The sequence below is a fragment of the Perognathus longimembris genome, chromosome 17, assembly GCF_023159225.1.
Source record: "Perognathus longimembris pacificus isolate PPM17 chromosome 17, ASM2315922v1, whole genome shotgun sequence".
Classification (NCBI taxonomy): domain Eukaryota; kingdom Metazoa; phylum Chordata; class Mammalia; order Rodentia; family Heteromyidae; genus Perognathus; species Perognathus longimembris.
Genome location: NC_063177.1, coordinates 367,416 through 394,977, shown reverse-complemented (window position 1 = coordinate 394,977; position 27,562 = coordinate 367,416). Strand labels below are relative to the sequence as shown.

The window sequence follows — 27,562 nt, the reverse complement described above, 5'->3', positions numbered from 1 at the left end:
GCTAGCTAGCACTCTACAACTTGAGTCATAGTGTCACTTCTAGCCTTTTCTGAGTAGTTTATAGGTTGAGACGAGAGTCTCACAGACCTTTCTGCCAGGATGGATTCAACCTGCAATCCTCAGATCTCAGCCTTCTGAGTAGCTAGGATTATATAAGCATGAGCCTCCAGCGTCCAGTTTAAAACCTGCTTTTTTTCTTTCATAAACCCACAATATTCACATGGAATCGGTAAAAATGGGTCATCCAGAAACTATTTGGAGGAGTCATCAGAGCACCAAATACAGTACCCAGCACCCAGCAGGCACTCAGAGAATTCCAAGAAGACTTTCTGCCTCTGTCGTAGAGTCTGCCAATCCTTCCCACTGTTGGGCAACTCCATATTCCAGGGTTCCTTCAAGCTTCTTGGATGGATTTATTCTCATGAACTATCCTATAAAAGGCCTAAGACTCTAGAACAGTAATCTCTTCCCATCCCAAAATTTTGAGCCACAATGAATCAAGAGTTTGTCTCCTCAAGGTCTCAGAGTAACATTGTCTCCTGATTCAACCACTCAGGAAAACTCTGTTTTGATATTGATTGTAAGTTTTTCTTCTTTAAATGTAGTTTCATTGGTGTCTTCCTCCTTTCTGCTAATGGTATTAAGTTACAAGCTAATAGATGTGTTGTTGTTGAATCCTTGCCTGACCAAACCCTTCCAAATCCCCAGCACCTTGTTCACATTGCAGCCATTCAGTCAGGGATCCCAGAGCTGGTCATAGGCCAACTGTGAAGACCCAGAGAGATGAGGCTTGCAGTGTTACTCTAAATCTAGTCCCGAACTGACTCCTCATTCAGTAACTGCTCATAGTTCAACTTCTCCTCATGGAAGGAAAGGGGATTGAATTAATTTGTGAGGTTTGGGAAAAGGGAGGGGACTATTCCTCAAGCTGGTGAGCTTAGGGGAAAGAGATGGCAGGATGGAGCTTACTGCAACACAAAGCAGCATGGGTCCACGGATGATCCACCAGATGTTCTTATTCTTGTTTGTGGCCCAGCACCTAAGGGCAAAGAAAAGACAGGAGACAAGTTGACACCAAGTTGAAGATGAAAGTCTCGTGCCCTGTGGAAGACCTATGCTTGCTCTTGCTTGTCCTCCAGCCTTGCTTTCTACTAATCATTCTCCCAAGAGGTGGGATTGAGAGAAAATAGGACTAAATACTTTGTACTGGTACTGTTGACTTTTCTTACCATGCAAGAGCTCTTCACTATTAAAAGCTCAGTGCATGAGTTCTTCTACATTCTTCTCCATGTAACAAGCCTTTAGTTGTGATATTTTATTGCTTCATTAAATATTTTACTTCTTTGTTTGTATACCAGGACTGGGGCTTGAATTCAGGGCCTAGTTGCTGGGTGCTGTCCCTTAGCTTCTTTTTCTTTCCATTCTTTTCTCTTTTTTGTCTCAGGTTGAGACTGAAACTCAGTACCTGACACTTTTACTCATTGGTTGGTGCTCTGCCAACTGAACAATTCATCCAACCCCTGTCCCTTATCTTTTTTCTCAAAGCTGATACTCTACCACCAGAGACACAACTCCACTGACAGCTTCTCAGTGGTTAATTGGAGATAAGATTCTCACATACTTTACTACATGGGCTGGCTTTGAAGTGTGATCCTCAGATCTCACCCTCCTGAGTAGCAAGCATGAACCACTGACACCCAGCTGAACAGTTTAATTTTATTCACACACAGGTACAGGTCTCCACCCCTTTTATCAGGACTTTTAGTCTCTAAAAGTCAAAAGATAAGAAATAATTTGGAGCAAGGATTAGTGATACATGCTTATAATCCTAACTACTCAGGAGGCCAATATAAGAGGATTAAAATTTGAGTCCAGCCCAGGAAAAGTTAGTAAGTGTCTATCTCAAAAACATAATAGAACAAAAAGGCCTGGATGCATCCTTAGGAGTTAAGAGTACCTACATAGTATGTGTGGCCCTGAGTTTAACACTAATAATGCAAAATAAAAGTTGATTTTTAAATAAAATGTTCTCATATTTCACAATATAGATATTCCACAATTTGCATAAAGATTCTCATATTGATAGGCATTCAAGTTTGTTTTTGTTTTCACTTTTTTCTGTCATATGGACAATGCTCTAATAACTATCTCCAGGCTTATGCTGTCCTTATATACGCACAGCTAATACATGCAGCATTTTTGTGGTTGTCTGCATGTGTGAGTGAATTAGTAAGTGACTACAAGATTTTTGATTACATTCCAAATTATATTCTAGATGGAAAAAGTGGAGGGATTTGGATGTTCCCTTTGGAGAAAGTGCTGTCTTTATTTTAAGCTGTCTTTATTTCTGGGAATTACTGGATCATAAAGGTTAAATCCAGGTGAATTACCTACCCTTTGTTCTCCAGGTATGCACGAGCAATTCCCCAAGGGACAACAAATAGTATAGGAAAGGCTGTGAAGGAAACAAGGAAGCTTAGTTAAGAACTGATTGGCCAACAAGAACATCAAGAATGATATCAGGAAAGCAACTCCATTTGTAATAACCTCAAAAAATATTTAGGAATTAACCAAAGATCTGAAGGACCTCTATAGTAAAAACTTTAAAAATCAAAAAAAGGAAATTAAAGAAGACTTAAGAAAATGGAAGGAACTTCTATACTTCTGGATTGAAAGAATTAGCATCATGAAAATGGCAATAGTGCCCAAAGAAATCTACAAATTCAATGCAATACCCATCAAAATCCCAACATTTGATGAGTTAGAGAAAGCAATAAAAAAATTCATATGGAGTAACAAAAGAAACTGAATAGCAAAAAAAAAAATCCTTAGCAGGAAGAATATTGTTGGAGGAAAAACCCAAACCTCAAACTCTCTTACAGAGCCAAAGTAATGAAAACAACTTGGTACTGGTATAAAAATAGGCCCAAAGACCAATGGAACCAGAAATAAACCAACAGACCTTCAACCATTTAATAATCAATAAGGGAGCCCAGAACATAGGGTAGAAGAAATACCTCTTCAACAAATGGAGCTGGCCAAACAGGAAATCCACATGTAGAAAATTGAAACTAGATCATTATATATCACTTTGCTCCAGCATCAATTCAGAATAGATCACACCTCAATGTAAGACCCGAAACCATGAAATGATCACAAGAAGGAGTAAGTAAAACATTAGGGCTTCTAGGCACAGATAAAAAACTTTTGGAATAAAGATCCAGAAGCATAGCAAATCAAAGAAATACTTGATAAATGGATCTGGATCAAACTAAAATGTTCCTGCACAGCAAAGAACATAGCCAATAAGCTAAAATGACAGCCTACACAATGGGAGATTTTTGCCAGCTTTACATCAGACAAGAGCCTAATATCCAGCATATACAGAGATCTTAAAAATTAAATCCCTAAAAAACCAACAAACCGATTAAAAATGGGCTAATAAGCTAGACAGTCTTCTCAGAAGAAGTAAAAATGATCAGTAGACACATGAGGAAGTGCTCAACGTCTATGGCCATAAAGGAAATGCAAATCAAAACAATACTCACCCCAGTTAGATTGGCCATTATCAAAAAGACAACAGATAGGTAACAGATACTGATGAGGATGTGGCCAAAACAAACCCCTAATACACTGTTGGTGGGAATATATACTTGTTCAACCACACTTGAAAGCAATGTGGAGGTTTCTCAAAAAATTAAACATAGATCTACCCTATGATCAAACCAGTGGTAGCTCTCCTGGGCTTTTATCCAAAAAATTACAAACCAGGATACAGTAAAGCCACCAGCACAACAATGTCTATTGAAGCACTATTCACTATAGTGAATATAGATATGGAAAATTACTAACCCATTAGAAAAAATGATATTGTATCATTTGTAAAGAAATGGGAAAACCTGGAAAATTTTATGTTAAGTGAAGAAAATCAGGCCCAGAGAGACAAAAGATACATTTTTTCCCTTATATGTGGAAGCTAGATTCAGCATACAAACTTATAAGTAAATAGGTTGCATGCTATGCAAGTGTATACAAATGTATTAACTGAAATACAACAGATGCAAGGGAGAACACAAGTAGTGTAATTCCTTAGAAGGGCCAAGACAAAACATCAGGAACCAGGTACTCCAAAGGGGTGGGTGAGTTCACTGGGCAAGAGGTGGACAAATGAAAGTAGAAGAGGAGGAAAACACATGAAACGTATTTCCCACAAAACTAAGAAAAATGAGGTAAGGGGTTGGTAGGGAAGGAATGGGTGAGAATACTGCAAGATATAACATTGCATTCACAAACGATTTGCTACATAGCATCCCCTTTGTATAACTACTTAAAGATAGTAAAAATAAATAAAAAATTAAATTAAAAATCAAGCAAACAAAACAAACAAAAAAGAACTGGTTGGCCAATTCTGCTTACCTCCCATTGTATCAACTGGTTAAAATTTATAAAAATGCAAATATAAATGTGTGGCCTGTAAAGGCTGGAGAAAGAGATAGGGCAATGCATTGCTGAATCATCAGAGACCAGGACTCAGTAAAAAACAAGGTCCTTATTACCTGTCACAACACAGTTTAGAGAAAATCAATGGGCATTAGACAAGAGCTCCTGAATCAGAGGCTGCTTTCTTGGGATCCTGCAGCATCCAATTCTCCAAGGGTTTGAAGAGGTGGGGATTCCAGGTATAGAGACTGCTTAGTCAGATTTAACAACAACCAACCAAACATCTCATCTTCAACACCTAATGTTACATACTGAATGTCTGGGCCCTCCTAAGATTTATATGTTGAACGCCTTCCAGTGTGATGAAGATGAAAGATTTACATGAAACCATGTTTAGATGAGGTTATGAGGGTAAGGCCCCATAGTGTCATTAGTGTCCCCAGAAGGAGACCAGAGTGTGAGCACTCTCTCTCTCTCTCACTCCCTAGCTCTCTCTGTGCCTCCATTATGTAAAGATATAGTCACCAATACAGAAAATGTCTGTATAATCTCACCAGGAAGATAGCCTTCACCAGAACCCAACCAGCCTGTACCTTTCATTCTTCAGAAGCATGAGGTTCCAATGTCTGTAGTTTAAGCCACGCAGGTATTTTGTGATAGCATTGTGAGGAGACCAGTACCATTGGAAACAGGAGAATTGTCATCTGATTCTACCAAAGATCTTTCCACTTCTCAATGTGTACACTGGGTGTCCATCGCTTCTATTATACATGTGCATGACTTTTCTTCTCTTGCCTTCTCCCTCTTCTTTCTTCTGTCCTCTGTTCTACTCTGCCTTTCCATGCCACCTTCCAGTTAGATGTCTAAGTCTAACTGAAGATTCTATTGGACTCCCATACTCTAATAGCTTCCCAGGAGAGAAAGCTGGAAGTCCTGTAACTCACCCCAACCCACCACCAGGTATCCGGGCCACATCCACCTTTCCAGAAGCACCGTGGGCTCCAGTAGTGCATGGAGGTAAAGGCCTTCAACCAGCAGCCACAGGTGATTGGCACCCACAAAGTAGTGAAGAAGGACCTGGACAGAGCGGCAGGATATAGATATCTACAGAAAGAAGAACATATGATGATGAATTATGGTTGCATCAGCCCTTGGACCCCAAGTAGGTAAAGCAGGGTCTCCCTAAGTGCACCCCCTACTCCCCTCTAATGGAAACACTAAACAGTATATCTCCAATCTCAATTCACTAGGCTAGAAACCAACAGCTAAAATCTCTTCATACGATTGGAAATTATGATTTTTTTCTTTCCTATTTGTTTCTTTATCTTTGGCAGGATTTCTTGTCATGTCTGAGCCTGAGCCATGTCTTCTGGCCTGTGGAAGCTGTGAAGTAAATGTCAAAGTAACCCCATTGGTCAAAGAAGCAATTGTAACAGAAATTAGAAGATTTTCTTGAACTGAATATAAAGAAAATAATGCATACAAAAACTTGTTGTCTGTAACTAGTATTAGAATGAAACTTATAGTCCTAAATGCATTTATTCAAAAAGAAAAACAACTGAGAATCAATTATCTTAAAATCACATCAAAGAAGTTAGAAAAAATGGAATAGCAAATTAAATCCAAAGGAAATACATGGAAGGAAATGATAAAGCCAAATCAATAAAAAAATCAGTGAAAAGGGAAGCATAAACTAAAAATTTCTCAATTATTGAGAATCATTTAGGAAGGATAATCCAAGAAATAAAAGAAAAAGTACAATCAATATCAGAAATGAAAATGGGCATAATCAATAGATTGTAAATCATCTAGAGAACAGGAATGGGAATCAGTAGGAGGCAGGATGACTAAGGAGATGGGATAAATACAATGAAAACACTTCAGATTCACCTATGAAAATATAATAACAAAAACCATTAAAATTATTTTTAAGATGGAGGATAAAAAGCCAAAGTACATATATTCACATATGGAAATATCATAACAAAACCCTTTTCTATAATTAATAAATGCTAATAAGAAGAAAAAGAGATCTGAAGAGAGTATTTTGAGCAATATTATGTGTAGGAATTTGAAAAGCTATATGAAATAGACAATTCCATAGAAAACCTCACTATCATGGAGGTAAGATTAATTATTAAGTCATAACTTAAAACTTTCCAAGATAAAGAATCTTGAGTCCCAAAGATTTATTGGTATAACATTCCATATTTTTGTTTGTTTGTTTGTTCTTTGGTAGTCATGGGGCTTGAACCATGGAACTGGGCACTGTCCCTGAGCTTTTCAGCTCAAGGCTATTGCTCTACCAGTTGAGCCACAGCACTACTTCCAGTTTTCTGAGTGGTTTATTGAAGATAAGAGTCTCACAGACTTTACTACCTGCACTGGCTTTGAACCACCATCCCTTTTAAAGAAGAAATAATATACATCTTAAATAAATTCTACCATTGGGGGTGGGGAGGGCAGGAAGAAAGACTACATTCCATTAAGTGGTCAACACAAACTTGATTCAAACACCTGACAAAGGTTTTTTTATAAAACTGTAGGCCAATCTTTCTCATAAATGCCAACAAACTAATGCTACACATAAGTTGCTATTGGCAGATGGAATGCAACAATATAGGAGATAAATAATCTGTCAAAGTTTAGTTTGAACTATTCCAGGAACGCAAGGTTGGTTTAACAGGTTAGCACATTATTAGCAGGATGGGAAAAACTACTTCATAGTTGCAAATTTCAGTGTAAAAGAGCTTTGATGTTTAAAAACTTGTAATTGAAAAAAAAAGATGGACCTGGTCTAATTATTTTGCTTATAGATGAAAAAAAATCCTCTCCTGAGAACACACAACAGAGGCAGTGAGCTCATTTGCCTCTGGATTCTTTACCTGGCCCCTTCTTGGGATATTCTAAGTCAAGGGCTTATTCTCTAACTGGAAAGCCTTGGACATCCCTTTTACTTTCTATTTCCTTCCCTAGTCCCACTCACCTACCCTCTTCTTCTCAGCTCTAACCCATCAGGTCAGAGCCTCTTTGGGCAGTGGGGAAGAGGATTACCTCCGACAGGTAGGACATCCACCCATCCTCATTGACAGGCCTCTTGGAGTAAGAATTGTAGAAGACCACATCCTTCACCAGCACAACCACAGCTCTCAGGATGAATGAAGCAAACAGGTTCATGTGGATGTAATTGCGTGTGCAGTGGAGTTTTCTGCACAAAGAGAAAAGCAAATGGCTTGCCTCAGGAAAGTGTGGCTGGGACTCAGGACCCTGCCTAACCTGCCTGTGGATCTATTACTAAATGAAGACATAGATACTGTGGTGGGGGTGGGTGGGGGTTGTGGGGGTTATTCAAATCTGGATGGCTGGATTATGTGCCCTTACTTCTCAGCGCCTTGTTTTCCTGTCTATAAATTGGGGCAATGACAGCTACCATCTATGTAACTGAGCAATACACATGAACACAAACTTGTGGGTATCCTCACACTTTGCCACCACAAGAGGAGTGGGACCTCTTGTTACTCTGATTTTATGCATAGAAGAATTGAAAACAACTTATCCAAAGTATTGAGGAGGTAAGAGGAAGAACTAAGATTCAGATCAGACACTCTGAGACCAGAGTATGGCTCTCTGAGGCTCTGCTATGTCTGAGAATACAAAGCATTCATCTTAAAAGGCTGGAGAGACTTCACCTGTGAATTCTGTATGAAGTCCATGTAGACAGTGTTACGGGGTCCAAAGGAGAGGATTCCCCATCCCTCCAAGAGTCCACCACTCAGAGACAGTCTCAAGCAAAAAGATGGGTTTATTGGGGAAGCATAAAGCAAACTGACCAACCAGGGATGCAGTACAGACTCAGGAGCTGAAACTGCAGTGAAAAGCGGGCTGACCAGCTAGGGACACAGTGCAGACTCGGGAGCTAACACTATGACCCAGAGCAGTCCTCAAATTGGGGTATATAAAGGTAAAAGCATAGCACAGATGTAGGGGCTTGTTGCAGTGGGTAGAGCAAGCAACATTAACAATCAAGTGTGGCACAGATGTAGGAGGTTGACACAGCTGGTAGAGCAAGCAACAAACAAGTTAATCAAGCCATTTACAGAAGCAGAGTTTTGGGGTCAGCTTGACCTAATCTACTCCCTCCAACATTTCCTACCATGTTTCCCTAATCCAAGATAGGGACCCTGGAAACCTGAATGTCAGTTCTAGAGCAATCTCCACATGGGCTTGCTAGTCCCAGGTTTCTCCTCATCTGACTCACCAGTCTCCAGATCTGCTCCAGCACCAAGAACAAAGTCATGACCATATATCACCAGCAATTTTTAGGGGGTGGGACCATTCCACCGCTTGTGCCCACTTCTGTCATGTCTTTCCAAATAATCTTCCCAAGTTTCAGAACCAAGCCCATGAAAAATAATTGCTCAGCTTTGCAGAAAGGAATGTCACTTGAGCATGGGTGGACTGGGTGTGTGTTTTGTCTGGGGTTTGGGGAACATCAAGGCTCAGTCCCTCTCCTCAAATAGCCCTAGCCTATCCACAGAGAAGGGTGAATAGGTAATAATATACAAGCCCTCCCCTCCCCCCCCACCAGTCATTTTTGGAAATTAAAGGTGTAAGACTAGCTATAAAGCAAATTGGTGAGGGTAGGTATTTCACAGTGGTAGAAAGGATCTTTCAGCTGGAGGGACTGAGGATTCAATGTTATGTTACCACGAATAACAAAGTTAGCAGGAGGCTTCAGGGTTAGCTAATGAGACCTGACATATTTCTGGGCACTGACTGTTGAAGGGACCAGCAACAGCCAAAACTTAGGCTCTCCTCTTTTCTCCTTATTTGCAAACTGGGATAATGTATGCACTCCAGATTGCATCAAGTGGCTTTCAGCTCTAATGGTCCATGCCTTCAGCCAGCCCAGATTTACTATGCCTTCCAGAGGTTGCTGTTGAGAAAATTCTATGCTCCAGCCTGACTGCATGTGTGCAAATTTTCTACTTACCGGAGGAACAAGAAGAGAGTGAGAGCCAGGAAGAGGGAGATAAGGGACACGGAGTATCCCACAGTGTACATCAGCTGCAAGGTGAACAGCAAGGCATAGTGATCTACCTGGACACAAACAGAAAGCAGACATGACCACCAAAACATATGCCAGGATGAGAGCCACCAGCAGTCTAGGCATAGAAAGACACATGCCCTCGTCCCGTGACCTGCTTTGAAATTTGGCATCTCTCAGAGGCCAAGGACCCCCAATAAATAAGAAGCCTGAAGTGAGACTCAACCCATGATTGAACCCAAATCCCAGCAATGAGGCACCATTCATAAAGTAATCATATCCAGTACAGAAGGGTACCTTGGGATGGAAGACAGACTCTTTGCTCCCTAACATCACCTGAAAATTGTTCATCAGAATGTCTGTGTTGTTAAGTGTAACAGCAGAGTCCCACCTTCTCACTCAACACATCTTGCATACCAATGTTAGGATTATGAATTTTTTTAGGCACTGGTAGCTAATGCCTATAATCCTAGCTACTCAGGAGACTGAAATGTGAGAAGTGTGGTGCAAAGCCAACCCAGGCAGGAAAGGTTGCAAGATTCTATCTCCAATTAACCAGGAAAAAGCTGGACAGGGGGCGATGCTTAAGTAGTAGAGTGTCAGCTGAGGGTGGGACAGAAAAGATCAAATGTGGGAGATCTTGAGTGCAAGCCTTAGTATTGGCAAAACCAAATAAATAAACATCAGAACTTTGTAATAAAATTGTGCCCTTTACATAGATATGAACTGAAAAATACGTAACAATCAAATTCTGTTTTTAAGAATAGAAAGGATTCTCTATCAGGGCAAAGTAAAAAGCCTGAAGTAAGATAAAGTAACAGATCCACAGTGCTAAGTAGGATTCCATACCAAGGCATCTAAACACACTTGTTCATGCTTATGCATGTGGACACACAACACACAGAGTGTCACCCTGCATGCACTAGGGCCTCAGTGTGCTATTAGCTGAGAAGACATAACACACTTTGCTTGCCAAAACTCTAAAGGGCAAAGACTTACTAACAGTGACCTTTCTTGGGCAAAATTTCAACTCATCAGAAGAAGCATAGGTAAACATGGACAGAAGATTTTTTTAAGTGTTTGAATTCTTGGAAATAAGGTCGTTTGCAGAGATTAGAAAGCAACATTCTTGACTCCACTATGTTTTTTTTTCTCCTTTTGGGTTGTTTTGAGAAATAGTCTTGCTATATATTCTAGGCTGTCCTCAAACTCTTGATCCTCCTTACTGAGTTTACAAGTGCAGAGATTACAGGTGTGAGCCATCACAGTCTTTACACTTCTAGATTGGAATCCTTATTTCTTGCCTCTGAAAAGTCTTATTCTGCTGTCTCTACTCACTGGTTCAGGGATGGTGCTGCAGCAGACCAAAGCAAAGTTCACATTCACTGAACTCAGTTTTCCACACTACCTGCGTGGCTTAGTGGGAGAGTGCTTGCCTAGCATGCATGAAGCCCTAAGTTTGATTCCTCAGCACCACATAAACAGAAAAAGCCAGAAGTGGCACTGTGGCTCAAGTGGGAGAGTGCTAGCCTTGAGCAAAAAAATCTCAGGGACAGTGCCCAGGCCCTGAGTTCAAGCCCCACAACTGACAAAAAAAATTGACCAAGGAACTTTAAAGTCAGCATTGACACTCAGACCCCATTATTTACCAATTGACCCCAAATTTATGAAACTACTTATTCAGCATTTATTGACTGCTGTATGTAAGTTTTAATATCATTTTGCTATTATTAAGAAGTCATACAGGGCCTGGGAGTGTGGCTTAATGGTAGAGTGCTTGCTTAGCCTGCATAAAGCCCTGGATTCTATTCCTTAGCACCACATAAACAGAAAAAGCCAGAAGTGGCACTGTGGCTCAAGTGGCAGAGTGCTAGCCTTGAGCAAAAAGAAGCCAGGACAGTGTTCAGGCCCAGAGTTAAGTCCCAGGACTGGAAAAATAAAAAAGATGTCATATAAAGGAGGCTACAAACTCAGGTAGTGGGTGCAACTCTTTTTGACAATGTCACCTCTTTCTTCCCTTTCTCCCCAGTTTTAACAGCTATGTTATTTTTACCCCTGTCCTAAGTCAATGGTTTGGGAGTGGTCTTTACAATGATTACAGCTTTACAATTATAGCTTACAGTAGAGGAAGGAAGATAAGACATAGGCACAGTATGCTTCATTTAAGGCATTCAGGGAGTATAACTTATGTGCTATGAAAAAAGCCAGGCAGGTTCTTGAATTCCATCCCTTTGATCCCTTTAACAGTTTTATTCTGTCACAGAATAAAACTACATAGGGACACATAATTCCATCAATCAAACCAGGGACTAAAATCTAAAATGGGCTTTAGAAACAATGGCCTAAACATGGAGAAGGCCTTTCATCCCTGATAAGAAGAGAGTACATACATATAGACATACTACCTCCTAGTAGGCACTAAAGGAAGTCACAACTGGGGTGGGATGTTGCAGACCCCCAATGAAACATAGCCAAATGGTTAGATAATTAAATGTCTTGGACCTGGGAAAGGTCAAACTACTCCACAAAGGACTGAAAAAAAGACTGAAAAAAAATCACCTTGTGTACCATGCCATGTCCTACTTTCATGTGAGACCCAGCTTGATAACTATGAGTAAGCCAGATGGAAAACACAAGTGCTACTAAAAACTTAACTATGGATAGGTACCTGTGGCTGCACCTGTAATGGTAGCTACTCAGGAGGCTGAGATCTACAGATCACAGTTTGAAGCTAGACAGGGCAAGAAAATCCATGAGATTCTTATTTCCAATTAACCAGCAAAAATCTGGAAATAGAGCTATGGTTCAAGTGGTGGGGTGCCAGCCTTAAGTGAAAAAGTTACGAGACAGCACCCAGGCCCTGAATTCTAGCTCTCCCATCTCGACACACACACACACACACACACACACACACACACACACACACACACATTCAGATTTAATCACTTTCTAGCTACTTTTTTTACACCCGGTACTTGTGGGATGATTCACACTGCTCTACCTGATGGAAGATGTCTACTAAGGGCTTCTGCACATCTGTCTCTGGATCTGCATCCTGTGACATCATACTGGAATCTTGGAATTGGCTTCAGTAGGAGTGTTTACACCCCAAGAATATTTTTATATATAACATATAAATAATATTTAATATATAAGATAAATATAATATATAAATAATATATTTTATATTTTTAATATATAAATAGTACAATGTTAAAATAAATGTTACAGATCAGAGAATTTCTTTTTCTTCTTCCTTTTTATTTTGTTGGTAATGAGGCTTGAATTCAGGGCCTAGGTGCTGCCCCTGAGCTCTTTTGCTCAAGGTTAATGCTCTACCATTTTGAGCCATAGCTTCACTTCTGGTTTTCTGATGGCTAATTGGAGATGAGAGCTTCCAGCACTTTCCTGTCTGAGCTGGCCTTGAACAATGATCCTCAGATCTCAGCCTTCTGAGTAGCTAGATTATAGGTGTGAGCCATCAGCACCCAGCCAGAGAACTTTTTTCTCCTTGGATGGAAGGAAATGTCCACTAACACACCCATACTACTGGTGTTGGATAACCTGACACAAGATCCTTTGGTCTGATGGTAACCACATCCCCTGAGATAGAAACCCTTACTTTCTTGTGCCAACTTGCTGTTGTTATATAAAAGTTTCCATTTCTGTCCCAACCAGGGCAAGGTTTACCCAAATCATTATATTTCTTCAGATATAGGATTATGCCTTACTTCTCTTAATACTTATGAAATTTTCAAACATTAGCAAGTTTAAAGGAAGTTTATAAAGAACATTTGTAAACTGCTCAGATTTTACCATTAAACCTGGCATCTTGACATAACCTTCTCTCCATACCTCAAATAGAGAGTAATAAATTACTTGCACTGTATGTCATTAATTAGAATATGTTATATTTGATGTTGTAATAGATTACTATAGTAGTTCCAATATGAATTGTATAAGCAGGCACTTGATTTTAGACTTTAAGGTGAAAATAGTATTAACATATTTAAAATATATTCAGTTCACTAGAATTGTTTAAGACTTAAGAAAGATTTGCTTGTTTAAGGTACATGAAATACTTCAAGCATCTGATATCTTACATCTACTCATGTTACTTAAAATGTTAAGTAAGGTATTTACGTAACTAGTATATAAATGGCAAGAAAATTAATCAAACACCTCCTTGAAAGAAAAAATGAAGGAAAGAAGGAGAAAGTACATAGAGTAAAGTCTGAAGGGTGGATTTGTTTGTTCATTGGGCAGCTGAGCAGCCACCGTGATTTGCTGAACATTTACTTTGCTGGATCCTGGATCCTGGCAGTAGGGCAATAATTCTACTGACTATGTGCTAAGAGCTTGCTGACTATATGCCAGAATTTCTCCTAAGAAATTTATGTCTCCTGACTCCCTGAATCCTCACAATGATTGCACACAGTAAATAAGATTCCTGTGGGATGGATGAAAAAGCAAAGATCTAGAGAGGCCAAGTGACACAGCCAGAAAGTGAATAGTCTGGATATATGGTCTGGCAACCAGGCCCCAGACCCTGTGCTGTGCCAAGGTCCAGTCCCTATCTTGCAAAAGATGTATACTCTCAGAGATGATAGATAGATAGATAGATAGAGGATGGATGGATGGATGGACAAACAGATGGACAGACAGATAGATGGAACAGAAAGACAGGCAGACAGACAGATAATTGATAGGTAGAAAAGAGATATGAGAGAGAAAGAGATGGATGGATGGATGGATGGACAGACAGACAGACAGGTGAATGAACAGATGGATAGACAGACAGATAAATAATTGATAGGTAGACAAGATATATGAGAGATAGATGGATGAATGGATGGATGGATGGGTGGGCAGACAGACACACAGGTATCTAGATGGTAGGTAGATAGGCATGTAGCAGGCAAATACCTGAGAATTTCTGGGAATAACATGTATAATAAAGGCCCTCCATCAAGGGTATGACTAAAAGTAAGCCCAATACCTTGAATTAAACGGCCATGGAAGGGCTCTCTTTGAAGGAAACAGTTAAATTGAAACCTGAGTGGTGGAGGATCTGGAGGAGGGTCTTCAGGCACAAACACCATGCAAAGGCCAGGACAACTCTGAAGGCATTCCCTTGAGATGTTGTGTTTCACCCTCATAGTGGAAGAAATTCTGTGACTGTCATAGAGGTTTATCTGATCGTAGAGCTTCCCTGGCTGAGTTTGGGATGGACAAGCTGGGAGAAGGCTCTTTGTGTGGCCCACCCCACAAAGCTGGCCTGTCCAACTTGGATACCCTGGAGTAGGGTGGTTTGGGGCCTGAAATGCCTTATTATCAAACCAAGTAGACTCACGTTTTTTTTGAAGTGGTGGTTCTCGGAGCATTCGGAGTCGTCCTGCCAAATGTTTGTGGAGTTCTCTAGTGTCTGCCAAGTTCCCTGAGACAAGCAGTGTCTGTAGGCCCTTCCTGATCTTTCTGAAAGTAAACAAAGCTCTAGAGGAAAGGTCAGAACACACAGCCCATTCCCTAAGCATGCTAGAAGGTCCTCACCCTGGTGGAAAAGCTGTGGAAAATCCCAGGGGAAGAGGGATTCTTATTTCCCCCTTTGGGGGCTCATTAACATCCCTATTGTTTATTTAGAATGGAAAGAAAAAGACGAAAGCCTCCAGATTTTGTAACCATGATCTGCTAATGTCTGTTGGGTTTATCTGCTATCTCTGGAGTTAGAACAGCACCAGGTTGACTCAAGGATGTTCTACCACCCCCCTCCAGGTACAGCCCAGCTGGGAGATGCTGACCTGGGCTCCTGTGCCTGCTCATTGGAGATTCTCCTCTTGATACCCAAGAAGTGATGCCATGAAGAAGAGGAAGCAATGGGCATAGGTCAGATAGAACCAGGATGAAGCCTAATGTGTCACCTATTAATAAGCTGGTGTTCTGAGACCAACTCTTCCACTTTATAATCCTGCTGGTTTTTTAGTACCCACCTCTATAATTTCAAGGAGGGTTTAATAAAATAATTCATGTGCCTATCATGGGCAAGTCACTATGCCCACAAAGGATAATGTTGTAACTTAGTCACACTTACTATAGGAAACCCTCTGATCAGTTCCTCCACCTGGAGGACCAATAAGAACTGAAAATTTGCTGTAATGTTCTAGTCCTACCATGCACTTCATAGACAATGCACTAGTACACATATAGTACATCTACCAGCCTAGCCAACAGCTTTGCCATGGTAATGATTTCATATCTCAAGCAATGTGCTCTTCATTTTCTTCAGATCTGTATCACCCACATTTTGCTACCTACAGGCAAGTCTAACTTGCCAGTCATCTGGCCCCAAACTATTTTTTTTCAAATTTTTATTATCAAACTGATATACAGAGAGGTTACAGTTTCATACGTTAGGCATTGGATACATTTCTTGTACTGTTTGTTACCTCGTCCCTCATATCCCCCTCCCTCCTCCCCCTTTCCCTTTCCCCCCATGAGGTGTTCAGTTCACTTACACCAAACAGTTTTGCAAGTATTGCTTTTGTAGTTGTTTGTCTTTTTTTACCCTGTGTCTCTCAATTTTGGTATTCCCTTTCAATTTCCTAGTTCCAATACCAGTATACACGGCTTCCAATATACTAAGATAAGATTACAGAGATAGTGTAGGTACAACCACAGGAAGGTGATACAAGAACATCATCAATAATAGAAGCTATAGATACACATGGGACGTTGATACAACTGTGATATAACAATTGTCTCCATAACATGGAGTTCATTTCACTTAGCATCATCTTATGTGTTCATAAGGGTATAGCTATTGGGCCTTGTGATGCTCTGCTATGACTTGCCTAAACCTGTACTAATTATTCCCAATAAGGGAGACCATAGAGTCCATGTTTCTTTGGGTCTGTCTCACTTCACTTAGTATAATATTTTCCAAGTCCTTCCATTTCCTTACAAATGGGACAATGCCATTCTTTCTGATAGAGGCATAAAATTCCACTGTGTATATGTACCACATTTTCCTGATCCATTCGTCTACTGAGGGGTATCTGGGTTGGTTCCAGATTCTCGCTATGACAAATTGTGCTGTGATGAACATTGTTGTGCTGGTGGCATTACTGTGATTTTGTTTGTGGTCTTTTGGATAGATACCCAAAAGTGGGGCTGCTGGATCATAGGGGAGTTCTATATTTAGCCCTCGGAGGAATCTCCATACTGCTTGCCAGAGTGGCTGAACCAGTTTACATTCCCACCAACAATGAAGTAGGGTTCCCTTTTGGCCACATCCCCTCCAACAATTGTTATTGTTAGTTTTCTTGATATAGGACATTCTTACTGGGGTAAGATGGAATCTCAATGTTGTTTTGATTTGCATTTCTTTTATGGTCAGTGATGTAGGGCATTTTTTCATATGTCTCTTGGCCATTCTCATTTCCTCATCAGAGAAGTCTCTTTGTAAGTCTTTAGCCCACTTGATGAGGGGGCTATTGGTTCTTTGCGGTTTTGTTTTGGAAGAAGATAATTTTTTTAGTTCTGCATATATTTTCAATATGAGGCCTTTGTCCATTGAATGTCTGGTAAAGATCTTCTCCCAGTCTGTGAGCTTTCTGTTTATCTTGCTATCTATGTCCTTTGGCGTGCAGAAGCTCTGCAGTTCTATGCAGTCCCATTTGTCCAACCTTTCTTTGATTTGTAGCCTTTCTGGGTCATTGTTAAGGAAGTTCCGTCCTGAGCCAAGGAGCCCAAGTGTTTCCCCTACTCCTTCCTTTAGTGTTTTCAGAGTGTCTGTTTTGATTTCGAGGTCTTTAATCCATTTGGAATTGATTTTGGTGCAGGGTGATATATAAGGATCTAGTTTTAGTTTGTTGCATGTGTTGACTGGCCCCAAACTATTGAGCCATTCTTGCCTTCTCTCTGTCTCACATGGCTCTCCCTGGCTGCACTAGCTAATCATCTCCACTTTCCAATATATCCAGATAGGACCTCTGGTTTCTACCTTCTGCTTTCCTCCCAATATTAGCCATCATCTCATACACTCCTCAGGAAGTCTTGACTCACTTCTCTGTTGCCCAGCTGTCAGTGAGCTGAACAGAATATCAGTTGTGTATCATACTTCTGCTCAAAATCTCCCAAGGCTTTTGTAAGGACAAGTCCATCTTCTTCATGGTCTTCCACAAAAACTTGTTAGATTGGGTTCTCAAATCTCTCTATCTTACCCTCTTACTTTTTGTCAGTCCTTTTTGCTTCAGCCATATCTCCCAACCTTTCTATTCTTGAAACAGCTCAGGAAGCTTCCCAAATAGTCCTAGGCACTGAAGTATAGTCTCTCCTCAACACAGCTCCTTTTTGGCTAAGCCCTTCAGCATCCTTATGTGATCGCTAAACATTACCTTATTACTGAAGCTACTAACTATATCAACTCACTCTTTCCACAACAATTCTCCTAACCATTCCCCGGATCCTATCAATCTAGAATACATCACATCAATAGTTACAAATGATGCTATTGATTATCATTTGTCTTTCCATCTAGAATATAGTACATCAATAGTTACAAGGGGGACTTATTGATTATTGTTTGTCTTTCTTGCTGGAAGAGAAGAATTTTATTCTGTGTGGTTCACTCGTATATCCAAACACTGAAATGTCATGTTTGGCACACATGTGATGCTTAATGAATGCTGATTGGATGAATAAATGACAACAATGCCCCTCGACACTTGTGTTCTCCATGTGAGCCACAATACTGTAGGCTGAGTATGGTGCCATGAACAGAACACAACTCCAAGTCTAGCTGGGAGAATGTGAACAAAAAGTGGCATAAGCTGTTACCAATGCTACGTGGGGACTTCACAGGTAAAAGGGAGGCCTCAGGAAGGCAGAGGTCCATTGGGAGAAGCTAAAGAATTTTACTGAAAGAATGAAAGATTTACGAGTTGAAATTGTGTTTTTAGGCAGAAATGTGCAGGCAGAACCTTGGGGAGACAGTCAGGAGAGTGAGCAAAGGCACAAGGGAGTAGTAATTGGGCAGGTGAAGGGGCGTGGCAGTTCTTCATTTAGCTGGAGTGAAAGGGAAGTGGGGAGGTGGGAGAGGATGCTGGCCAGGGCACAGAATCCCATGCATGCCATTTGACTAGCATTTTAGAAGCCCTTGTGGAGGGAGCCTGGAAGGAGCCATATCTGGGGCTGGGCACAAACAAGTCAGAGGGCACTGGTGAAGTCTCATCAAGGCAGGAGGAAAAGGAGATAGAAGGAAGGACCAGTCAGAGGATCCAATTGCCAACCAGAGGAGGCATGGGTTTGAGTGGAGCCAGCTGGAATATGAAGCCATCCCTGAGTGGGAGTTTATTTCTTCTTCCTCATTTCCCCTATTTCTACTCCATCTGATATCAAGTCTTGACCATTATACCTCCAAGATTATTCTTTATTTTCCCCTTCCTTCCAATCTCTCAGCTCTACCAAAATCCAAACTCCTAGCAGCTATTTTTCTCAACCATTGCAGTACTCTCTAGACACACTTTCCTGATTCCCCTCCATTCCTCAGTCGAACTGACACATTCTGTCAATCATGTCTTCCTAACTACAGATCTCTACATCCTTCTTATGCATTAGCTTCTTCTGTCATTCCATGCACATTCCTATACAGAATAACAGTATTGCACAGCTTCCTTTACAGTCAGCTTCCAGTCTCACTGATCAACCATAGACCTCCATAGGGCCTATATTTGCTACTCACTGCCTTTTTGTATCATAATGTTTATCCCTTTAATTGTATGCCAGAGAATTCTGTTTCATCTCTTTACATTTGAAGAGGCTCTCTCCAAACCCTCCCACTGTCCTCATTGCCACTTTTTACTTTTATGAAGCTACTAGGATTCTAAAGATTGAATGCAAAAAAAGTTCAAAGGAGGAAATTCATTTTCCCAGTTTTGCAAATCATATTTTATTAGTGTATGCCAGAAACCCTAAAGAAGAATGGAAATGTGCCTTTAGATCCTGGGAAGGATGATGTAGCCAGGTGCTTGTGGCTTACACCTATAATCCTAGCAACTCAGGAGGCTGAGATCTGAGGATCAGGGTCCAAAGCCAGCGCAGGACGGAAAGTCTGTAAGAGTCTTATCTACAATTAACTACTCAGAAAAAGCCCCGGGACTGGCAGAAGTAGAAAGAAGAAGAAGAAAGATAAAGAGGAGGAGGAGAAGGAGGAGGAGGAAAAGGAAAAGGAAAAGGAGAAGAAGCTGCTTCAAAGGACACAGTGTATGAATCCTGTATTGACTCAGAAATAAAAAGATTCCTTGGTCTTCCTCATGAGTCTTCCAATGTGGTTGGCCTGTTTTCAGTCATACTTTTGTAATATCCAAGTATGGACTCTATCATCTACCAACTCAAGATATCTATGGTATAAATGGAACCACCATGAGTAAAACTGCAGGAAGATGAGAGGAAAAGAAAGTTGCTACACTGAGAGCTGAGAATATTTACAAAGAGGTTTTGATGTTCTTTCTCTAATTGCCTCCTCACTGGCCTCCCCAGGAGGAACTGGTCTTTTAAGAAATTTGAAAAAAACAAAAACAACGACCAATTTCTTGTCAGAAATTTCTTGTCAGAAATTGGTAGTAGTAGTAGTAGTAGTAGTAGTGTGTGTGTGTGTGTGTGTGTGTGTGTGTGTTTGTGTGTGTATGTTACCTTTATTCCACCAAGGCAAGTAGGAAGGGCAGGGAACTGAGACATTTCCAGGAGAAGAATGAGGCCAGCACACAAATTGATCGAACGTTCCATTACAAAATATGCCTAAGGAGAGAAGAGAAGAGCAGATAGAATGAGCACCAGTGTCTGAGCGCAGGGTTGTCTGATAGAAGCCGAACCCACCTTCCTGCACTTGGGAGCTAGGCTAGCCTTCATAAGGACTATTATAGACCTCCCTCTTTATATAAGGTTCAAGGATGAGAAATTATTGGGGGAATTGCAGGAATGTTGTGTGCAGCCCCAAATATTGTGTCTTCTCTGATTTCCTGACCCACATGAATTGTAAGGGTTAATAAATGATGATCACTGTGGTAAGCTACTAAGTTTGGGGTCAGCTTCTAACCAATGCGTGTGCTTACCAGAAGTCTCCTGGTGTAAGTCTTTCAGACACTTCTCCTTGTACTGAGCCCACTTCCGAGTTGTCTCCTCTAGAAGAGATCCTGGAACCTGAGCAGACAAGAGCAGTCACCCCTCAAGTAGCTGAAAACACAGATTTGACCCCAGGGCTGCCCATCAGGCCTCTCAGACCTTCCCAATGAAGTGCCATGTGGCCTGCACCAAGACACAGAATTTCTCTAATAGCTTAAATCCTTCTTTCAAAAGTGCATAAGAAAGTCATAGTCATGTAATCTAATCAGAGTGGTTCAAAATAGCATTTTTCTTTCAAGATCTTTAACATTTCAAGACATTTCAATAATTCCAAGTACCATTCATTTCATTCAATACATTTATTCTAAACTTTCACAACTACTCACAACTGGCTACCTATACCTTAAGACTATTTGGATCCCCAAAAGAATCATCACAAAGGACTCAATAATGTGCATGAGAAAGACCTGCACCATGCAGGAGCTGTGTGTACAGAGCCAAACCCACGGAGCAGACATATGCTGAGCTGCTTATAGAGAGGCTTTGAGACATTTTCCTTTCTGATCTTTGTCTATCTCATTCCATGGATCCTGGGTATACAACCCTCACATTCAGGCTGTGCCGGCTATGGAGCTGATACCTTCTCCCTGTGAACCTGTGCCATTTCTTTTGACTTGAAGATGGGCCTTTCTCTTATCCTGTCCAGTTGACTGGTAAGGAGGAGGTGAGTGGACACAAAGATGAGCATGTTTCTTGCCCTAAAGAGAATTTAGGGAAGGGAAAGAAAAATGAGGGTGCAAGATATCACAAGAAATGTACTCACTGCTTTATTATGTAATTGTACCCTTTTTGCACAACACCTTGTCAACAAAATTTAATTAATAAAAAATTAAAAAAGGAATTCAGAATCTAGCAGGGCCCTGGTGGCTCACACCTATAGTCATAGCTACTCAGAAGGCTGAGATCTGAAGACCACAGTTCAAAGCCAGCCTGGGTAGGAAAGTCCATGAGACCTATCTCCAATGAGTTAATCAGAAAAAGCCTGAAGTGATGCTGTCTGTGGCTCAAGTGGTAGAGCACTAGCCTTGGGTACAAAGAAGCTCAGGGATAGTGCCCAGGCTCAGAGTTCAAGCCCCAGGACTGGTTAAAAAAAAGAATTTAGGATCCACTAATGATAAGGTAATATATAATCAACTGGTATATAAAGTACAGTCACATTCTATCTTCATGTCCTGATGATTTCTTCTCTGTGTGGTCCTGCCCTTGACTTTGAAGTTTTGTCTTTTTTCACAAGACATTATGTTGTTTGGGTCCTACAAGGTAGATAACCCCAAAGAAAGAAGTTAGATGGGTGTCACAATAGGGAAAGGAGAAGCAGACACACACACACACACACACACACACACACACACACACACACACACACACCCTACCCTTAAACAGCCCCTATCTATGAGCCATGGAGTAGCCTGCTTTTGCTCCATGGGTAGTGAGTCCAATTTCCCCTCCGCAAATACTCCATGAAGGGGATTCTGTGGGTACCTCCTTTGTATCTCACACAACCAGCTTTTTCAAGAAGAGCTTGTATGGTTGATCATCATTAACACAGAAGTTTCCAGATTTTTCTCTGCACATGCAACCCTACTAGCTCAGTAATTTTCCAAGGTACTCCTAAAAAGCCTTTACTAAGTAAATATGTCCAAATAGTTCATAAATATTTATATCTTAACAACTTAGCTCCTGTTGGGTATTGCACAATTTCAGAATCTTTAGAACAGACCAGTATCACCACCTTCATTTCTTGTTCCACACTGAGTTAGGTTCTGTTTCAGTACTTGCTTTTTATCACAACCAGTTTTTCAAAAATGTCATATTATCAAGAATGATCTCACTTTACAGCCACCAATGCCTTGAACATAAGGTCCAGTGAATACCAGGTATCACCATGTGGCTCATTAAAAATTAAAATATCTCAGAATCCTCTGTGAATTCATAGTGAAGCTATGGGGAACCTTGGCACAGGGCTAGGGAACCATGGGACTGGTCCACAAAGGAGAAACAATAATAATACAGTAAGTGGCATTTGTCCCTTTTCATTTGCAATGAGCACTAAAAGCTCTACTAATACCCTTCTTATATCTATGGCCCAAGAGGTAACAAGTAAATTTATTAACATATTATTTTAAAAAATATTCTAATGAGACCATAACTGACTCATGCTATTTTAAAAAAAAATTTAGCAGTTAATAACTAAATAGTAAGTTTCCAGAGTCCTCAAAGTCAGCCCTTTCCTTGCATAAAATGTTATTTATGCCCTCAGCGGTCTCATGAAGAGATAACAAAATCAGTCCTAATCAGTTCTATTCTCCTAGCTCCCTTGCTCTTTGCTATAATAAATGACCACAACCCAAATCCCAGGTACATGGGAAGAGGATATAGAAGGATTATGGTTTGAAATAGCCCAGGCAACAAGTTAACAAGACCTTTATCTCAAAGAATGAGCTGTAATCCTAGCTACTCAGGGAGTTGAGTTTAATAGGATGATCTTAGTCTGAGGCTAGCCCTAGGGAAAAGTGAGACCCTATCATAAAAAAAAAAACACACAACTAAAAGCAAAAAGGGTTGGGGGCATAGATCTTGTGATAGATTACTTACCTAGCAAGTGCAAGATCTAGAGTTCAAACTTTAGTAACATTAAATTTTACAAAACACAGAAAAACAAGCTAAAGCTAAAAACTACTGAATTTTGTCATCCTGGAAGAACTAGACATTCAAGCTGTCTTCTAGTACTTGTCTTAGAGGCATCAAAAACACAGGAAGGACACCCAAGTGCATCCACAGTTAAACTCCCAGAGAAACAAGGAAAGAAAATCTATGGGTGGATTTTCTCCTAACTGAAAAGGTCCCAGTTGACCTGGATTCCTCCACAGCTTGCCCAGCCACCCAGTACCCATCTGTGATGAACATGACTGAGAATAGGATGACAAGAAGGTAAAACTAAAAATTACTGCGGAAACTGTTTTAATCTCTTTTTCTTTGTTAAAGAATGAATACATTTCACTACAAATAAAATATAAATTACAGATTATCCTAAATGGAAGACCAGGGGAATTTCATCTCATCACTCAGTAATTCCTATCTACATCCAGACTCTTTTCACTGCACACATATTTTACTGTCTTCCTTTTCATTTCTTTTGGAGTCCTACATTTATAGCCTTTCAGTTTTTTACTTAGAAGATATATCGTAAGTATTTACATTTCAAAAACACCAAGTAAATAACATATTCTCTGCGGGCTATGTATTATTCAATGAATGAATGTGATGTTGTTTTGCTTTAAAAGCTTCCAGCACCAAATATCAAAACTGTGTTCTGACAGTTGCTAACACAAACCATGTTTGATGAAGCTTCTCAGTTTACCATTTTGTTTTCTTTGCAGAAATTCGGAGTTGGAATCTCTAGATGACCATTTTTAAAGGTTTTTGATCATGTTTATCCTCCTCTCCCTCTTCCTACAATTATTTTTATTTGAAACTCTATTCTACACTTCTGCTACAATGTGTAAAATCACTTCTCTAAGAGCCTTCAGGAGTTTATGATTTTGAGTTGGATGCTGTTGGCTCACATTTGTAGTACTAGCTACACAGGAGTTTGAGATCTGAGGACTGAGGTTCAAAGCCAGCCCAAGCAGCCCAATTAACGAACAAAAAGCCAGAGTACAGGTGTGGCTCAACTGGTGAGAGCACAAGGCCCTGAATTTAAGCCCCAATACCAGCATGCATGCATGTACGCACACACACAAACACACACAGAGTTTATAATTTTTTTTAATGCTGGAACATTACAAATTAACATAAATAATTGTGTGGGTGTATACACTATCACTATTCCTCTGCTTGTCCTCATAAACTAAACTATCTCTGGAAATTCCTCATTAAGTGAATTTTTTGAAGACTTCCTGCCAGCAAACATGCCACAGTCATTTGTATTCTGGGAAGGGAAAACATCTCTGAGCAAACTTCTTCATGGATATCCACACAAAGCTTTGGAATATAAACACGTGGAGAAAGAAGATGGGGTTGGAGGTGAGGACCAAGGAGAAGGTCATTGGGATCCCAGCCACATGCTGGAACAGCATCACAGACTGGGTGGTGAGGTGGTGAGGGGACACACACACACACACACACACACACACACACGAGACAGAGACAGAGACAGAGACACAGAGACACAGAGAAAGAGTACATTATTCAGTGCCAAGGAACCAAGGTGTAGCCTTTTGAGCATCATAATCCAGCCTGAAACATTGCAGATGCTGTTTTTATTACATATAAATAGTCATATGTCAGCAGTTCCCAACAGCGCTGGACATGACAGAACACAAGGCTTCCACCCACTGGGTAGACATGATGGCTCCCCACTTGCTCACAAGCTGCAGCTCACTTTCCCATCTCTAAAATGGGTTCCACTAATAATGTTCTTCTCAGAGTCTGGCCATGAGTTCTAAGCAAGAGGATATGTCAAGAAGCATTTTGTTTGTTTGTTTTTGATTTTACCAGTCCTGGGGCTTGGACTCAGAACCTGAGCACTGTCCCTGGCTTCCTTTTGCTCAAGGCTAGCAAATTGACCACTTGAGCCACAGCGCCATCTCTGGCTGTTTTCTATATATGTGGTACTGAGGAATCGAACCTAGGGCTTCATGTATACTACACAAGCACTTTGCCACTAGGCCATATTCCCAGCCTCAAGAAGCATTTTGTGACAACGTGAATATCCAGCACCACAGCAGCACCTGGTGTGCGGTAGGCAGTGGACATGTTTGCAGTTACAAGAGGATGACAATGAGGTAATTAGTTAAACACGTTTGCTGTGTTTGCAGTGAGATATTCAGAAAATAGAAACACTGGTGAAAGCCCTCAACAATAATCTAGCATAAGACCCTATCTGAGAAAGAACAAAGCCAAAAGGGCTGGGGTGTGGCTCAAGTGGTCCTGTATGCCTGATACGCCCAGCCCTTAGAAGGGCACAAAGAAAGAATTCCTCCAGACCTCTGAGTGGGCTCACCCTTAATATCCATGAGGGCTCGAAGGTAGTGGGGAGAATTGTGATTCAGACAGTGGATAGACTTTCCTCCTTCCTGGTCCGTGGTAAAGTGTGGTGAAGACTACAGCTAAGAGCTCTGGTACCTCAGACCTCCACCTCTGAGCCAATCAGGAACTGACCCTGGCCAAGGAGCAAAGGAGGAAGAGAGCTGTTCCCTGGGGTACTTTCTTTACTCAACTGAGTAGTGAAGTTCCTTCACAGCATAGCCCCATTTAAAAATGGGACATTGGGAAAAAAGGAGACCAAGACTTGACTACCCTGAATTGAAATAAAGCAAGATGCCAGGCACGAGTAGCTCACATTAGTAATCCTAGCTACTCAAGAAACTGAGATCTGAGAATACCAGTTCAAAGCCAGCTCCAGCAAACAAATTGTGAGATGCTTATCTCCAACTAACCACCAAAAATCCAGAACTTAAGACATGGCTCAAGTGGTAAAGTATCAGCTTTGAGTAAAAAAGCTGAGCGTGTGCCCTAAGTTCAAGACCCAGTACTGGCACACTGGGGAAAAAAGCAAGCTACCAGAAAGCCCAACTATAGAAGACACAATATATTATAACATAGCCTGGAAGCTGTCAGCCTTCTGCCATTGATCTACACTTATTGATGTATGAAAAAAAATCACTTAACCTCCATGAAATCAGGTTCCCACTCATAAATGGGTTTAACAAGAGACCCTCTCTAATGGGGCTTCTGAAAGCATAAAATCAGAAAGTATTTGTTTTATTAGAAAACAACAATTATGGTCTGAGCCTATGCTTATGTTTTTAATTGTATGTAAATGACTGGTAGAAAAATGTCTAAAACAATAATCCCCCAGATAAGGAATGATGGTGATCTTTAGCTGGTGGATTGAGGTGACTTGTGGTTCATACTTAAATTTCCTTAGATTTTATACATTTTAACATCGATCATTCTATATTAATACACTAAATTAAAAGGAGGAAATAAAAGGGAAGGAAGGAAGGAAGGAAAGAAGGGAAGGAGGGAAGGAAGGAAGGAAATGAACGGAATGGAAAGGAAAGGAAAGAAGGAGGGATAGAGGAAGGGAAAGGAAAAGAAAGAAGAATAATGAATAGGAAATTGTCCATTAAACATAAACAAACTTGAGAAATGCTAAAGATACCCAGGTACAGGCAGAAATTTTAAATGGTATCAAGAGTTGCCATAGATGTGGGAAAATGCCTATAACATGATGTCAGGACCAGCATAGAAAATATTTCCTGCTTTATCATTTCAGCTGTATAAACAAACAAATGCATAGAAAACATCTAAAAATCTAAGGAAAACATGCCAAAATATGATTATCTCTAGATGCTTAAATTTGTAGCCAATCATTGTTTTCTAAATACTCGTTTCTATTTCTCAAATTGCCTTACAAGGGACTTAAATAAGATGTGCACAAGTAATCATATTAAAAATAGAAGAAAGAAAAGCTTCTCTTACTTGTTTGATGGAAACCAGCAGCAGTAGCGTGAGGAAGAGCCTCCCAGGACCCCAGCACAATTGTTTTCTTTGGGAGAAGCGACAGCCAGTTCTCTGGGCACCCCTGATGGCCATGGTCAGAGCTTGCATTCCAGGCTGGGTCCCCTCGCTGCGTCTCCCAGGTACTTCTCAGCTTGTCTGATCCTCCAGGAGTCTGATCACAAGTGTGGCCACATGTCTCTAGCAGTCCACGAGGTATCACAGGCGGCCTCCTCATCCAGAGCACTGGAGAGAAAGTATTTGCACAAAACTTCTGCACTGCTTGAACCCCTCTAGAGTGACCTACCCAATCTCCAAGTTTCTCTTCCCCCGCTGTCCCCTCCCAAAAGCAAGAAGATTTTCCCCAGACCTTCTCCATGACAGCTATGC

At 40.7% G+C, this 27,562-nt stretch overlaps 1 protein-coding gene across 1 annotated transcript in view; it reads right to left on the bottom strand.

Annotated features, from left to right (window-relative positions):
- The window catches only part of Glp2r (glucagon like peptide 2 receptor), a 51,965-nt gene extending 24,697 nt beyond the window's left edge, over positions 1 to 27,268 (bottom strand). Inside the window, exons 1-9 of the mRNA XM_048365976.1 lie at positions 27,155 to 27,268; positions 20,596 to 20,683; positions 20,177 to 20,281; positions 14,841 to 14,962; positions 9,434 to 9,540; positions 7,495 to 7,648; positions 5,385 to 5,544; positions 2,395 to 2,455; positions 970 to 1,039 (exon numbers count right to left, since the gene is read on the bottom strand). Coding sequence (XP_048221933.1) covers positions 970 to 1,039; positions 2,395 to 2,455; positions 5,385 to 5,544; positions 7,495 to 7,648; positions 9,434 to 9,540; positions 14,841 to 14,962; positions 20,177 to 20,281; positions 20,596 to 20,683; positions 27,155 to 27,268 — 981 coding nt within the window. The remainder of the gene's footprint in view (positions 1 to 969; positions 1,040 to 2,394; positions 2,456 to 5,384; positions 5,545 to 7,494; positions 7,649 to 9,433; positions 9,541 to 14,840; positions 14,963 to 20,176; positions 20,282 to 20,595; positions 20,684 to 27,154) is intronic.
- Positions 27,269 to 27,562: the final 294 nt, after the last annotated feature.